This window comes from Camarhynchus parvulus, chromosome 24 (assembly GCF_901933205.1).
Source record: "Camarhynchus parvulus chromosome 24, STF_HiC, whole genome shotgun sequence".
NCBI classification, from domain to species: domain Eukaryota; kingdom Metazoa; phylum Chordata; class Aves; order Passeriformes; family Thraupidae; genus Camarhynchus; species Camarhynchus parvulus.
Genome location: NC_044594.1, coordinates 1273563 through 1290648, shown reverse-complemented (window position 1 = coordinate 1290648; position 17086 = coordinate 1273563). Strand labels below are relative to the sequence as shown.

General features: G+C 44.8%; 1 protein-coding gene across 1 annotated transcript; it reads left to right on the top strand.

The window, feature by feature from the left end:
• The first annotated feature begins 309 nt into the window (after positions 1-309).
• On the top strand, positions 310-16462 carry TTC12 (tetratricopeptide repeat domain 12). The gene is made up of 21 exons (XM_030964962.1): positions 310-643; positions 1215-1375; positions 1670-1700; positions 2178-2255; positions 2634-2755; positions 3659-3718; positions 4038-4109; positions 4895-4955; positions 6204-6392; positions 7328-7394; positions 7911-7999; positions 8547-8712; positions 9988-10080; positions 10249-10312; positions 10824-10958; positions 11803-11901; positions 12764-12832; positions 13547-13648; positions 13870-13969; positions 15172-15397; positions 16218-16462. The coding sequence occupies exons 1-21, from the start codon at positions 376-378 to the stop codon at positions 16291-16293; spliced, it is 2328 nt and encodes a 775-aa protein (XP_030820822.1). The 5' UTR covers positions 310-375; the 3' UTR covers positions 16294-16462.
• Positions 16463-17086: the final 624 nt, after the last annotated feature.

Below are 17086 nucleotides of genomic sequence, written 5' to 3'. Positions count from 1 at the left end.
AGAGCCGGGAAGCCTTTCGGGGAGATCGCAACAGGAAAATAACCCGAGTCTGGCCTAAAAATCAGCACGAGCTACAGGCTGGACATGGGCAGGAATTCCTCCATGGAAAGGTTTAACCACGGGCAGGGGCTGCCCCGGGGGGTTTGAGGTGCCCATTCCTGGAGGTGTCCGGGGTGGCGCGGAGGTGGCACCAGAGCTCTGGGCTGGGGACAAGGTGGGCATGGGGCACAGGGAGCGCTCGGTGCTGCCAGAGCCCCTTTCCAGCCGGGATAACCCCGGGATTCGGCGGGGACCTGCCGCTTTCCCGCCGAATTACAGACTCATTTACATAACCACGCCCACTTAATTTGAATAACGTCGCCGCTTCTTATTTGCATGGCCCTGCCCTTCATTTGCATTGCCACGCCCACCCGCGGGTGCCGCGTCGGGCGCGTTCCCCTGGCAACGGCGCCGAGGGTTCGAGCCCGGCCCTGGAGGTTTCCCCTGCCCCCTCGGTGTCCCCTGGTGTCCCCTGGTGTCCCGTCTGTGTCCCGTCTGTGTCTCGTCTGTGTCCCCGGTGTCCCCCGGTGTCCCCCGGCCATGCTGCGTGACAAGGACACCGAGGCGGATTTCCAGCGCTTCCTGCGCCGCGTGGACGATGTCAGTGAGTGGCCCGAGGGGCTCGGGGACATCGCGGGGACATCGCGGGGACAGCCCGGGGACAGCGCGGGAAGGGGAGGAGCGGGGCCGAGGACGGCGGAACATCGGTGGGAAAGGGGAAATCCCCGCTGTGCCCCCGCCGGTTCGGTTTATTCGATGTCTGCCGGAGGCTCGGAGGGGCTCTCGCGTTTATTTGGGATGCTGAGAGCCGCTTGCTTCTGTGAATTTCGGTAATGTTGGCAGAAACTGCAGGGGGCTCCTGAAAGTGAGAGAAACTGCGGGTTTCTGTCCTGAAAGTTACACGAAATCCACCCTGGGAAAGTTTCTGCTCATTCAGAGTGCCCAAGGCCACGCTGGAGCATCCCGGTCTAAGGGAGGGGTCCCTGCCCAGGGGACTGGGTGGGGTTGAGGGTCTTTTCTCCCCTAAACCAGTCTGGGATTCTGTGGTTTTATGGTAAAAGCCATCCTGGTCAGCGCTGCCTTCAAAGCGGGTGCCACCCGAACTCCTGGTGCTTCCACGCTTGATGTCCTGTGTGTACATATGTTTTATTTGGGATTTTTCTGTGATTTTTTAGCCAATTTGCTGCAAGGGCTGAAGTCCCCGGACTCGGCCGTGCAGGAAAAAGCCATTGCTGAGACCGAGAAAAGGCTCCGAGAGCAAGGGGCCAGCAGGGAGGAGGACGAGGAGGAGGAGGAGTGCAGGACCACGGTGAACAGGACACTCATCAACACTTCTGTAAGGGCTTTTCCCTCTGAAATTAAAGCTGGGCTCAGCCCAGGTTAAAGACACAAATGGGAACTTCCCAGGAATACCAGAATTTATCAAATCCTTGCCTTTTTTTTTGTTTTTGATTAAATATCAAACTGGTGCTCCTGCTGTGTGTCAGGCTGGCGATTTCGGGTGCCCCAGACATTCCTGATGCTGCTGTGGCTCTGTGCAGCCCAGCCAAGTGTCCCTGTGCTGCTGTGGCTTTTCCCAAACCATTTGTGGCTTTTCCCAAACCTTTGTGCTCTGTTTCTGTTCTTCCAGGGCACGCCGAGGGTGCAGGCAGCAGATGCAGGTAGGACACTGCTCCTCTCTAAATAAAACCAAGCTCTAAAACCAGTTCTAGCAGGGATGGAGCTCATGCAAGAGCTGATTCCAACCCTTTTCCTGGTGTCTGTAGCCAAAATTCACTCAGCTCTAGGAGCACACTCAAGGTCTCAGCAGCATGGCTGTGTTTCTCACAGGTGGGAGTCTTGTTCTCTTCTGGCTCCTCATCTTTTTACACTTTTTATTGTGAATTTCAAAGCAAACCGGTTTGTTTGGCCCTGGGGAGGAGCAGGGCAGGTGTGCAGCTCCTCAGGGGTGGCATCATCCCTGTCTGTGACAGCTCGTCAGCCACTTCCACTTTAATTGCTGAAACGGCCCCTTGGTGTTGGCTTTTATTGAGAAATGACTCAGAAGTACCCTGGGAATTATTGTTTTTTCGCTATTTTAATGAAGTTTGCTCTTTTTTTTTCCCCTCTAAAATGCCACCAACTCTGCTGTTTGGAAGATGGGTTCCTGGCAGCTTTGGAGAAGGATGCCAAGGAACGAGCCCAGAGGAGGAGGAGGAACGAGCAGCTGGCAAACGGTGACTGCTGAGAGCAGCTCCAGAAATCCCTGCCAGGGGCTGGGGGAGGCACAGCTGGGCCTGTCTGAGCCCTGGGACAGGGTCAGGGCTCCTCAGAGCTGCTGCTCCTGGTGCTCTGCACGATCTCAGGTGGTGGAGCTGGTTTGGGATGGAGGGAGGGATGGGGAACGCTCAGGTTTCCCTCTGGAAGGGGAATGGTTGCAGGGAAATAATGGAAATAATAATGGAAATAATAATGGAAATAATGGCTGGGCTGGAAGGCTGGGGCTGTTCCAGCAGGAGAGCCTGGCCTCTGCCTGCTCAGTCCCACTGGGGGATGAAGTAAATGAAGTATTGATGGACATCGTTGCTGTTCTCAATGGATTCTGCTGCTCTCAGCGCTGAAGGAGCAGGGCAACGAAGCCTTCAGGGCAGGAGACTTTGCCCTGGCCATCCAGAGGTACTCAGAGGGGCTGGAGAAGCTGAGGGACAAGCAGGAGCTCTACACAAACAGGGCCCAGGTCTGTGGCAGGGCAGGAGCCACTTCTGGCTGGGTTTTGTGGGGCTGGGCCAGGGTAAAAGACCCAAAACGTTGTTCTGTTACACGCCTTGGATGTGGTGAGCCCCTGCTCCTGCACAGCCAGTGGGGGAAATCATCCCAATTCCCAGCTTGATTCAAATAGTCTGATTTTTTAATTATTAATCAAAAATAAAATAATAACTATTATCTACGTTATATATAGTAAAAGAATATCTATTTATATTATATTACATATTATATATTATAGATTCTAGATTCTAGATTCTAGATTATAATTATAGATTATGTATTATAGATTATATATAATATATAATATGTTACACATTATACATTCTATATTTTATATTCTATATTTTATATTCTAAATTTTATATTATAAATTATATATTATATATTTTATGTTATATATTTTAATTATAGTTTATATATTATAGTATATATGTTATATATATTATATTATATTATAGTATATATATTATATTATATTATATATATTATAGTATATATATAGTATATATATATAAATTATAGTATATATATTAATGTATTCTATTCTCTTCTCTATATAATATAATAATAATAAATAAAAATAATGCTTTTCCAGGAATCACTTCTGTAACCACAAAGTGAAATATTTGCTTTGCAGTCTCTGTTTGCCTTGTGCACTCTGTGTTTGTGTGTAATTTAGAATTCTATTCAATTGATTCTAAATTAGAACATCCAGGGAGATGGCAGACAATTTAAGAATGGAAATTACCCTGCAAAATCAATGGCCAGGCCTCATTTTGTTCTTTTTAATCAGCCAGTGTTTGTGCAACAGCGAGCAGAAATTGTTTAAAGGATTCCAATTCTTCTGCCTGGACTTTTTTTCTGTTTATTTCAGGCCCACCTGAAGCTCCATGAGTATGAGAAAGCCATCAGTGACTGTGAGTGGGCATTAAAGGTAATTCCACAAGTGCCAAGGGGTAAAGACCCCCAAAATCAGCATTATTTACAGAAATCCATATTTTTGACTCAAATGAACTGGAAAATATTCACCTTTTGGAAACCCTGCTTTCCACCCTCACCTCAAGCCTGTGTTTTTTGGTCCCTGGGGGCAATAATTCAGCATAAAAACTTTAGCCACCACTAATAAATGGTATAAACACCCTAATATTTGCTTTGGGCAGCTCTAATAATTAATCAGAATGCTGAGGAAAAAAAAAGGGAAAGGCTGAAATATTCTAAAGACATAACTCCTAATAATTTCTGGTTCACCTCAGTGCAATAAGAACTGCCTCAAAGCCTATTTCCTCATGGGGAAGGCTCACCTGGCCCTGCAGCACTTCTCTGAGGTAAGCTGGGTGAATTTTGGGTCCATGGTTTGTTCTGCTTTGGGGGGTGACAGGGAGAGAGTTTCATGCCATGCCTCAGTTTCTGTTTTCTACTGGAACTGTGAATTTTTGCTCCCTGGGTTTTACTGGGAAATTCCCTTTGAGTTTGCAACAGCAGGCAGATGTAGGGACTGAGAATATCTGACTTTTCCGAGAGTTTTGACATCTGTGTCCCCATAAATGTTACTTTTCACATTTATTAAGGACTGTGGCCCCAAAAACCTTTGGGGTGTGATTGGGATATGATTGATATCATTGATTCCTTTGGGATCTGACTGGGATATGATTGATGTCACTGATTCCTTGGGGATCTGACTGGGATATCATTGATGTCACTGATTCCTTTGGGATCTGACTGGGATATCATTGATGTCACTGATTCCTTGGGGATCTGACTGGGATATCATTGATATCACTGATTCCTTGGGGATCTGACTGGGATATCATTGATGTCACCGATTCCTTTGGGATCTGACTGGGATATCATTGATGTCACTGATTCCTTTGGGATCTCACTGGGATATCATTGATGTCACTGATTCCTTGGGGATCTGACTGGGATATCATTGATGTCACTGATTCCTTTGGGATCTCACTGGGATATCATTGATGTCACTGATTCCTTTGGGATCTGACTGGGATATCATTGATATCACTGATTCCTTGGGGATCTGACTGGGATATCATTGATGTCACTGATTGCTGTTTCCAGCTGGAACTGAGAGCCCCTTTTTGTCCCCCTGCAGTGCAGGCAGTGCTATGAGAAGATGCTGCAGATTGACCCCCAGAAGGAAAACCTGTTTAAAGGTGACAAATATTCTTTCCACCCTTGTTTTCTGCTGAAGAGGGAGCAGAATTTCCCTGCCACACTTGGTTTCCCTGTGACCTCCTGCCACCATGATATTTTATCAAAAATCCCTTGGCCAGGATTTCTTCTCCTGGGAAGCTTCAGCTTCTCCCTGTTTTGCTCCTCTGGGATGTGATTTGGAGAATTGTTCACAAAACACGTGAATTGTTTTTAATTAATGACCAATCCCAGTCCAGCAGTGTCAGACTCTCTGGTCAGTCATGGGTTTTTATTATTCATTCCTTTTTGGCTTTCTGATGTGTCCTTTCTGTTTCTTTAGTGTAGTTTTAGTATATAATTATAATATAATGCAATATAATATAATGTAATGTAATGTAATATAATATAATGTAATATAATGTAATGTAATGTAATATAACGTAACATAATGTAATGTAATATTATATTGTATTATGTTGTATTATATTGTATTATGTTGTATTATATTATATTATATTGTATTATGTTGTATTATATTGTATTATGTTATATTATATTATATTATATTATATTATATTATATATTATATATTATATATTATATATTATTATATTATATATTATATATTATATTTTATATTTTATATATTATATATTGAATATTGTATATAATAGTATATATAAACATATATATTATAATATAATATATTATATTTTTATATATTTTATATAATAGAATATATTTATATATACTATTATATATACTATTATATATTTTATATATTATATATATTATATTATATTATATTATATATTATGTATTATATATTGTATATTGTATATTGTATATTGTATATTATATATAATTGTATATTAAACATATATATTATAATATAATATATATATTTTTATATATTTTATATAATAAATATATTTATATATACTATTATATATACTTTTATATATATATAATATATATTATATATATACTATTATATATATATATATTATATAATGTAATATATGTATATAATATATGTAATATATATAATATATATAATATAATATAATATGATATGATATGATATGATATAATATAATGTAATGTAATGTAATATAATATAATATAATATAATATAATATAATATAATATAATATAATATAATACACTATAATATATAATGATAAATCAGTCTTCTGAGAACTTCAATTCAATTCTGTTCTCTCCCCTCATCCTGGGACCCTCCCAACCCCCCAACCTCCTCCCAGAGTGTGTGGCCGAGGCCAGGCTGGAGGAGCAGAGGCTGCGGGAGGAGCAGAGGGCGCAGAGGGAGCTCCAGGCTGGCAGTGTGGCTGCTCTGTCCATCCAGGAGCTGCTGCAGAGCATCAGCAGCCCTGGCCACGACCTCCCCTACTACACGGGGGCCATCGGCCTGCTGGCAGGAGCTGTCAACACCTGTGAGTGTTTGCTGCAGAACGTTCCTTTTGTTAATTGTTCATTTTGGGAGGTGTAACCCAGGCAGAGGAGGGCAGGGGAGCAGTTTTTAAAGGATCCCAGTAGCTGTTCCCGGATTTCAAACACAAAACTGGCAATGGTGGATATTTCAGTGTGGCCAGTGGGTGTTTCAAGGACTTTCGTTCATTTGCATTTATAAATTTTTTTTTATTTAGCATTAGTAACGATTTGTGTTGTAAATATTTGTAATTCTCTGTTAAAGCCCATTGAGTTACAAAGCCAATTTTGTGTTTCAGCCTTCCTAAATAATATAGTTAATATAATAATATAATATAATATAATATAATATAATATAATATAATATAATATAATATAATATAATATAATATAATAAATAACATAATATAATATAAATATATTATAATTTATAATATAATATTGTATAATATAATATATTTATAATATAATATCTATAATATAATATAGCCCATAATATAATATAATATAATATAATATTATAATATTACATCATATAATATAATATATATAATATAGTTAATATAATAATATAATATAATATAATATAATATAATATAATATAATATAATATAATATAATATAATATAATATAATATAATATAATATAATATAATATAATTAATAGAATAGACTAGACTAGAATAGAATAGAATATATAGAATTAATATAATATAATAATTCTTTCACTTGAACCCAACAGCACCAGGCATGAATCAGAGCAATTTCCTGCTTCAGAACCACTCCTACTTCATTCCCTCCTGAATTTTCCCCCATTGCCCAGGATGTTTTTCCCCAGAGCTGCTGCTGCTGCTGCAGTGACCTTTTCTTTTAGCACTGCTCAGGAAGAGCAGGAGCCTGCCTGGCTGTGGCCCAGCTGAGTTTGTCTGTGCTCTTGCAGGCACTGGGCAGACGTTCTTCAGGACAAACAATGGCTTCAGTATCCTGAGCAACGAGGCTGTCAGAGGGTGAGAGCTCTCACAGGGCCACTCCAGCCTGGGGAAATGCAATATTGTTTTCAGGAAACAGAATCAGCCCTTGAAATGCAGATGGACTGATCAGAGGAGGATGAAATGCCAGATTTCGGTGTGTGAATGGAGGCACTTGTACCTGCCTGGGGCACAGACAGTGCTCCCTCAGATGCAGGAGGAGAGCCCCTGGGTTGCTGTTTGTGTCTGCTCTGGCTGGGCAGTTATCCTATCCCTGGTGCTGAGAGCAGCTTTGCAGGGAAAGTCTGAGCGGGAAAGAACAGCTGAAGGCTCTGGCTGCAGCCCCTGGAGCTGGGGTTGGGCACCAGGGAATATTTGGGTGCTCCTAGCACTTTTTAGGTTCCATATTTTAGGTTTTTTAGTTCATCCATATTTTTGGGTGGTGGTTGCAGACAGACCTGAGGGGTGCAGCACATCCAAACTCCCATTCCCTGGATATTTCCCATGGTTCGAGCCACCCTTTGCTCTGTTCACAAGCTGATTTTTCTCATCCAGGGCCTTCTGTGCAGAGAGCAAAAGCCCTGCTGAGGTGGAGCTCTGTGTTTCCCTTCTCCTCCTGTGGCAAGCTGCCTGTGCTGGCAATGGTAAAGCCCTGGGATCCCCCCTGATCCCTGTTAATTAATGAGAGATTCATTTGGCATTTCTGGGCTGGGGCTGGGCATGGCCACCCCTCTCCCAGAGCACCTGCATCCATCCAGGTGTGGTTGGAACCCAAATTTTGCAGGTCAGAGGAGGTGTTGGGTGCAGGATGGAATTTCCACTCTCTGAGCATTTCCAATCCACCCAAGGGGTGGGAAGCAAATTCCCTGTGATTTTTGCTGCTCCTAAGATAATACCACTTGCACAATTTTCTCTGCTTTAAGCAGTTACACCTGCAAAAAGTGGAGTTTTACAGAAGAGAGGGCTGAATTTGTTTAGAATTATCAATCCACAGTGCTTGGGCAGGTACCTGCCTCTGCTTTTAGGGAATACCCAGCTGGGTGAGAGATGGGTGGTAAAGTGGAAATGCAGAATATTGTGTTGACTTGTGGGGTTCAGCTGTTTAAATAAAATATTCATACTAAAATAAAGAAATAAATGAAATGAGGAGGCCAATGAGTGACATTGAAGAGATTTTCTGTCCCTTTCCAGAGGAAAATCAGCGTGTGCTGCTGGCCCAGGCCGAGGTGGGTGCCCAGCTGCCAGAGCTGCTCTCCTGTGGCACAGCCCAGATCCAGAGGGAGACCCTGGCCCTGATCTCCCTCTACTCTGAGCACGAGGGGGGCCGGAGGCTGCTGGGCAGGCAGGACCTGAGCAGGTGAGGGCAGCAGGAAAAGGTCCTGGCAGGGCTCAGAGCTGCCCCAGCTCAGGGGACAGGGGACTCGGGGTGGCCTCATCACTCTGCACAGCTCCTCAAAGGCTGGGCTCTGTCTGCAGGGACTGACAGAGCCAGAGCACACAGCCTCGAGCTGTGCCAGGGGAAATACGGGTTGGATATCAGGGAAAAGTTTTTTACAGAAAGGGTGATAAAGTTCTGGAATGTTCTGCCCGGGGAGGTGGTGGAGTCCCCATCCCTGATGCGTTTAACAAAACCTGGATGTGGCACTGGGTGCCAGGGTTTAGCTGAGGTGTTGGGGATGGGTTGGACTCGATGATCTTGAAGGTCTCTTCCAACCTGGTCATTCTGTGAGTTCTCAGAATTCTGGGAATTCTGGGAATTCCCAGGGACCGGGGAGGTGCTGCAGTCCCCATCCCTGATGTGTTTAAGCCTGGATGTGGCACTGGGTGCCAGGGTTTAGCTGAGCTTTTGTTGGGGCTGGGTTGGGCTCAATGCTCTTGAAGGTCTCTTCCAACCTGGTCATTCTGTGATTCTGGGAATTTTGGGAATTTTGGGAATTCCCAGGGAATGGGAATGGTGGAGTCACCATCCCTGATGTGTTTAACAAAGCATGGATGTGGCACTGGGTGCCAGGGTGTAGTTGAGGTTTTGTTGGGGCTGGGCTGGATTTGATGATCTTTGAGGTCTCTCCCAACCCGGTCATTCTGTGGATTCCTGAGGGGTCACAGTGGCACTGAGGCTTCTGCCCCATGGGGACAGGCCTGGCCTGGCAGAAGTGGGAATTGGATTTTCTGATGTCTGAAATAAAGGATTTTAAATGAATTCCTGTAATTTGGAGTCCCCTCCTCCAAACCCATGTGGCACTCAGGCAGAGCTCACCCTGTGCCTCTAAAATCTCCTGGATTGCAGCTGAGAGTCTGTCCTCATTCAAAAATTGGGATTTGGGGTTATTTAGTGTTGCCATGGCTCACTGAGTGGGGAGGAAACCCCATTGCCTTTGTCCCTTATCCTGCTGCTTTTTCCCTCTGAGAAATGTCCATTTACTGCTTTGGGCTAATAATGGGTGCTCATTGTTCATTTTCCTGGGGAGGAAAGGTGAAAGGAATGAGTCACATCTCAGAGGTGCTTAAAGAAGGCAGATTTAACTGTGGCTTGAAATACCAACGACCAAAAAAAAATAGAATTTTGATCTTTAATGATTAAACCAAGGCTGACACCAATTTTTGGTTGTTTTTTATATTATTTTAACACCAGATGGCTGCAGATTTTGATGGCATTTGTCAAGTGCGCTGATGCAAGGGCTGAGAGTGCCATGAACATCCTGTCTGACTTAAGTGGGGAGGAAAGGTAATTTATTTCAATTCCTCATTCATTTCTCTGAAGCTGTGCTGTGAGCTGTGTGAAATGAGCCAGGGACAGGCTGTTGGCCACCTCTGCTGTGAGCTTTCCATTGCTCTTCTCTTGCTTTTAGCTGTGTTTTTTTACTAAAACTTTGGGTTTTTTATCCCCCAACAGGTTCCAAGCCCAGTGTCGGGCCACGTTTTCCACGGCTGTTTCCCCTTTATTCACCCAGCTGCTGGTAGGGAAGATCTGATTTTGTATTTCCAGTTTATTTTTGTGTATCTTGGGCAAAGGGATTTTTCCAGAAAATATGACTGTGACACCTTGGGCAGCTGGGGTTTGCCAGAGAGCTCCTGGAGTGCCAGAGGGTGGCACACACACCCAGATGTGCTGGTTGGGTCTGATTCTGCCTTGAAAATAAAGTGAAAATGAGGGAAACCTGCAAACTTTGGGCAGCTGGGGTTGAGCAGAGAGCTCCTGGAGTGCCACAGGGGTGACACACACCCAGATGTGCTGTTTGCTGGTGGTTGGGGCTGATTCTGCCTTGAAGATAAAGTGAAAATGAGGGAAATCTGCAAACCCTGGGCAGCTGGGCTTGAGCAGAGAGCTCCTGGAGTGCCACTGCCCATGACCAGAGGGGTGACACACCCAGATGTGCTGCTTGCTGGTTTGTTGATGGATTTGTTGTTGATTTTGCTGTAATTGCTGTCATTCCTGAATTGCTGTGTTTCCAGGTGTGTGCCAGGCAGGTGTGTGCCAGGCAGGTGCCCTGGGCAGCCCTGGCCCGTGCCCTGGCCGTGCTGGGCAGGCTCTGTGCAGATGTTGGGCTGAGGGCACAGCTGGCTCAGAGCAGGGAGTGCTGGCAGGCCTGCCTGGAGCTGCTGGTGAGGGAAATCCCCAGCCCTCCCCTGTCTGTGTGTCCGTCTGTCTGCTCCCCTCCCAGCCCTGAGCCCTTCCCTCTGAATGGCATTTTGGGGGGGGTCTCAGAGCTGTCCCCCTCAGCTGTGGCCCTTCACAGTGGCTCCTTCCTGCTGGGAGCTTCTTCTACAGGTCAAATAAAGGATTTTTCCTTGTGGGTCTGTGCTCTTCAGCACAGACAGTTTAAAATTCCAGTTTTAAATTCTTCAGCACTGAAAGTTTAAAATTCTGCACACAAAGTTTAAAATTCTTCTTTAAAATTCTTCTGCACACAAAGTTAAAAATTCTTCAGCACAGAAAGTTTCAAATTCTTCAGCACAGAAAGTTTCAAATTCTTCAGCGCAGAAAGTTTCAAATTCTTGTTTAAAGTTCTTCAGCACATGAAGTTTAACATTATTGTTTAAAATTCTTCAGCACAGAGAGTTTCAAATTCTTCAGCAGAGAGAATTTAAAATTCTAGTTTAAATTTCTTCAGCATAGAGACTTTAAAAATCTCATTTAAAATTCTTCAGCACGGACAGTTTGAAGTTCTCGTTTAAAATTCTTCAGCAGAGAGAGTTTCAAATTCCAGGACTGTGACACCGTGCAGGTGAGGCTGTGCTGTGAGCACAGTCCCCAAGCCCTGAAGGTTCAGGGGGTGGCAAGGATCTTTGTGACATCCCAGGTTTGGGGGTGCAGCTTTGGGTCCCACACGTGGGTTGGTGTCACTGGGTGCCCTCAGCTCTGCTCCTCCCTGAACTTTTCCTCCCCTGGAGCTGCCCAGGAAGGGCCTGTGCTGCCCTGGGAGCTGATTTTGCTGCCCTGTCCCAGGATGGGTGCCCCGATGCCAGCGCTGGGTACCAGCAGTGTGTGTTTGCCCTGCTGGGGCTGATGATGAACCTGCTGCTTGAGTCCAATGGCACCATCCAGGTAAGCAACATCTGGGAATTTAAAAAAAAAATAAAATTACAGTGTTGCAGGTTGTTTTTAAGGGTGGGTGATAATTTAGGTAGGCTGAGAAGTGAAAAAAGCTACAGGATTTTCTCTTCTGCCACCATTTCCAATATATAAACAGCCATGAGGAAAAACCAGTGTAAAGTGCACAAATTATCTTTCCATGGTGGTATAAATGTTTTCTTTGGCATCCCTCTCCAGCTGTGCCGTGTTCTGAGGTCCTGGTTCCACATTCCCAATTATCCAAAGCTCAGGATCCCATCAGGAATTCCCCAGGGCGCTGCAGAGCTGGCGTCTCCTGCTCTCCCCTGATCTCCAGGGGATTCCTTTGGCCTTGGGCTCATTTCTGCTCCAGGCCTCCCAGCCCAGCCCCAGCTCAGTTTCCCTGAGATTTCCTTGAGTTTTTCCTCAGTTTCCCCTGTGTTGTTTCCCCTGTGTTGTTTCCCCTGTGTTGTTTCCCCTGTGTTGTTTTCCCTGTGTTGTTTCCCCTGTGTTGTTTTCCCTGACTTTTCCCTGAATGAGTTTCCTCTGTGTTTCTCCTGACTTTTACCTGAGTATTCCCTGTGTTGTTTCTCCTGTGTTTTCCCTGTGTTTCCCCTGGCTTTTTCCTCAGTTTCCCCTTGAGTTTCCCCTGAGGTTCCCATGTGTTTCCTCTGTGTTTTCCCTGAGTTTTCCCTGTGTATTTTTCCCTGAGCATTCCCTGTGTTATTTCCCCTGACTTTTCCCTGTGCTTTTCCCCTGAGTTTCCCCCATTTTCCCCCAAATTTCCCCTGAGTTTTCCCCATTTTCCCCCTGAGTTTTCCCCATTTTCCCCCTGATTTTCCCCTGTGTTTCCCAGGACTTTGCTGTGCCCATCAGTGGCAGGTGCCTGGCTCTGCTCAGCCACCAGGACGGAAGGATTGTCACAGTAAGTCACCCACAAAAGCTGGGTTTGGGGCTCTCCTGAGCTCTTCAGAGCCAACTTCTGCCCTGTGCAGGAGGCTTTGAAGCCTCAAACGTTCCCAATAGCAATAAAGAAATAACAAACCACTTTTATATTCACTTTTATGTGGTTTGATGCAAGAGGTTTTCAAGGCTCCCTTGAAATCTGCTTAATGGAAGCTCTTAAAAACCACTTCAGTGTGGAACCTTTAAAAACCAGTGGAGAAGCAAAGCAGCCAGAGCAGTTTGGGTGTTCAGCTGTTCCCTTTGCAGTTCTTGTGTGGGAATTGCAGCTGGAATGGGGGGGGACTCCAGGGAGAGCAGCTCCTGCAGGCAGGGGCAGATGGGGGCTCTGAGTCCCTTCCTGAGCTCCCAGGAGCTGTTCTGAGCTGCTTCACCTCTCTCAGTGCCTCTGCTCTCTACCAGGAGTTTGTATTTTTATTTTTTATTGAATGAACACCCAGGGTCCCAGTTTGGGTTCCTCTCTCCCTGTGCTGAAGCTCTGCTGTGCTCAGTTTCCGAAAAAGCCACATCCTAAAGATGTTCTTTGTTAGATCCTGCAATTCTGGGATTTCCTTAATTCCTGTGAATTTCTCCTTTCAGCACTTCAATTATTTCAGTTTTACCATGCAAGAACAAACCAATTAAGCTGCCTGGGCCAATAAAAGTTTTGTTTTGCTTCTCTTTCCCCCTGGTTTAGAGAGCCACTGGAGTGCTGAGCCGTGTCCTGCCAGCATCTCCCTCAGCAGTGCAGGAGGTGGTGACAGCAGGAGTGGTGAAGAAAATGCTCAAATTCTTGAAAGTAAATCCAACTTCCTTTATTTCTGCCTGCATTGTCCCCTGAGCAAATCTGCCTCCCCCTGGCTTTATCCTCCTTTCCCTGGAGGCTGTGTCTGCATCCTTGTCCATTGTAACAGTGCTCCCAGGCTTCATTTTAAGCCTTTTAAATTTTTATTTAAATTCTTAATTCTAATTCTTCTTTAATTTCTTCACTGTGTTTGCTCACTGTGTTTGCCCCCTCAGGCTGGGGGGCAGCTCACATCCAGCTATGCCATAAAGACCCTTTCCATCTGCACCAAGAGCAGCAGGAGAGCTCAGGAAGAGCTGCTGAAGGGGGATAAAAGTAAGTGAAACTTGTGATTTCCTATTAATATAACCCCTGGTTATCCTATTAAAATAACCCCAGGCTCGGGGCTGTCTCTTCCTCTCGTGGCTGGATTTATCCAGCCCATGTTCAGTGATCCTGAATCTCAGGATTCTGGCCTGAGATGTTGCTGCTGCTCTCAGGTGTCAGAACCCAGGTGAGCTCCCAGGTGAGCTTTCGTAGCTCTGGATGCACAGGAAGCTTTTTTTATGTTCCTTTTCCCAGCTGTTCTCTCCACAACAGCATCTCAGCTTTAAGGCAGTTAATAATAAAGCACTGGGATGCTCTTCCAGGGAGGAGGTGGAATCACCATTTCTGGATGTGTTTAACAAAGCCTGGCCATGGCACTTGGTGCTACAGTCTGGTTGAGGTGTCAGGGCATGGGTTGGACTTGATGATCTTAGAGGTCTCTTCCAACCCCATTATTCTGTGACTCTGTGATTGTGTGACTCTGTGATTGTGTGACTCTGTGACTCTGTGACTCTGTGACTCTGTGACTCTGACTCTGTGATTCTGTGATGTGGCACCTTCAGCTCTCTGTGAGAGAGATCTCTGCCCAAGAGGAGCTGAGGCAGCTCCTGGTTGCTGAAACTGCCATGAAATCCCCTCCTTCCCCAGCTTTTCCAGGCAAACAGCACCAGAGTCACTGGTGCAGCCAGCAGGGAACAGCTGGAGAGCTCTGGCTGTGTCTGACAGAGTTTCCCCCTCCTGCAGGGTTCCAGGTGAGCTCTCTGTGAGAGAGACCTGGGCAAGTGGAGCTGAGACAGCTGAAATTGCCACAAAATCCCCTTGTTCCCCAGCTTTTCCAGGTAAACAGCACCAGAGTCACAGCTGGAGCAGTTCTGCCTGTGTCTTATTGAGGTTTCCCTCCTGCAGGGTTCCAGGAGCAGTTCTGGCTGTGTCTAACCCAGGTTTTCCTCCTGCAGGGTTCCAGGAGCAGTTCTGGCTGTGTCTAATTTCCGTTTTCTCCTGCAGGGTTCCAGGAGCAGTTCTGGCTGTGTCTAACCAAGGTTTTCCTCCTGCAGGGTTCCAGGAGCAGTTCTGGCTGTGTCTAACCAAGATTTCCCTCTCCTGCAGGGTTCCAGGAGCAGTTCTGGCTGTGTCTAACCAAGATTTCCCTCTCCTGCAGGGTTCCAGGAGCAGTTCTGGCTGTGTCTAACCGAGATTTCCCTCTCCTGCAGGGTTCCAGGTGCTGCTGGGGCTGCTGCACTCCGGGGATGAGCTGACTGTGGGCAATGCAGCTTTCTGCCTCAGCCAGTGCCTGCTGCTGCCCGGGGCTGCCTCGTCCCTGCTGGGCTCTGGGGTGGTGCAGCTGCTGCTCAGGCTCGCTGGGGGTGACGCTGCCAGGACCTCAGTGCAGCAGAACTCGGCCATTGCCCTGGGCAGGCTCTGTGTGGCTGAGCCAAGGTAAGGCCCTAAACCTCCTTTTTTCATTTCCCTTTTCTGTTATTTCCCTTTTCTGTTATTCTGTTGTAGTTATTCTGTTCTTTCCGTTATATTTTTTATTTCCCTATGCTGATATCCCTGAGAAAGCAACCAGGGTAAGCCAAATCTAGAGTTGTTGTTTTTTAGAAATACTCCATTCTAATTCCTTCCTCCAGCCAGAACTCCCCCTTGTGATCTGTCCCCAAATCCTTTGGGGCTCCTGGGGTGCCAATTCTGTCCCCACATCTCCCAAGGTACTCACTGACCTGTGCTGGAAGAAATGCTGCTCATTTGGGATCTACAGACCTGTTAGAAGTCTGCAGATCCCAAATTAGAGTGGAGAAAATATCAGCCCTGAGATTTGTCTGAAAGAGCAGAGATAGAAGGGAAACTCTTTCTTTTCTTAGTTTTGTTAATCTGAAATTAACTGATTTGAAGGATGTTATTTATGTGCCTTTCTGAGGGCAATAATAACCTAGAAACTCTATTAAGAGTATCTGCATTAATTCAGTGTTGTTATTATTATTATTATTATTATTATTATTATTATTATTATTATTATTATTATTATTATTTAGAAACTCTGTTTTATGTTGAATAAATTATATAAATTATATAAAGAAGACATAAACATATAAAATATAGAAATTTATATTTTATATAATATATAGAATATTGAATATTTTATATTGAATATATTGAAATATTTATAGCATTAAACACCCCTGAAAGCTTGGGCAGAGCAGTGAGAGTTTAAAACTTTGATTTTTAGTCACCAGCTGTCCCCCTGTTGTCTCTGCAGGCACATCCATCAGCTGAGGAAGCTCAATGGCCTGGCCATCCTGAACTCCTCCATGAAATACATGCAGAGCAGCTGAACTCCTCGGAACCCTCCCCAGCGCCCTCCATCTCACTGCTCCTGAGTTTTCTTTGCTTCAATAACATTAATTCAAAGCACATCAGCTTTTCAGTGGCTTTTTGGAGTGGTTTGGGTCCCCCACAGAAGCCAGTGAAGCAAAATCAGGAGGAAGGAGTCAATTTATTATCTCAGCTACCAGATAAAATATCCCCTTGCATTCAGCTGCCTTTGCTTTAATAACTGACAGAAATTTAATAAATGGCCATAAATACAACATAGCGCTTTTTTGGTTGGTTTTGAACACAGGAAACAGAAGAATTTATGACATTTCTGTGCAGAATAAACACAGGCCAGCCCAGACTGAGTTTAAAATGGCTCCTGGGGATGTCAGTTCTGGGGGGAGCTTTGTCCCCTCAAATTATCCAGCAGCTTTTCCCTGAGAGGAGAGAGAGAGCAGCTGGATCAGCTTCCTCCTTGTGAGAAACACCAATCACTTGGTTTTAAAATTTTAAACGTTTAATAGTAATAAAATGGTTATAAAAATAGTAATGTAATTAGAGTAATAATAATTTGGACAATTAGGATTAGGACAATAGGAGACAATATTAGACAGAGTTATGGATGGTCTGGGTACCGCTTTCTGGGCAAAATAAGCCCGAAAAAGGACCCACATTAACAGAGGATTAACCCTTCAAAGCAACAGCCTGTTGTATATTCATACAGCTCATCCATGATGCATAAATTCCATTCAAACACAGGATTCTCTCTTGTGGAGAGTGGGGAGAATAGTGCTGAGTAATGGGGAATATTGT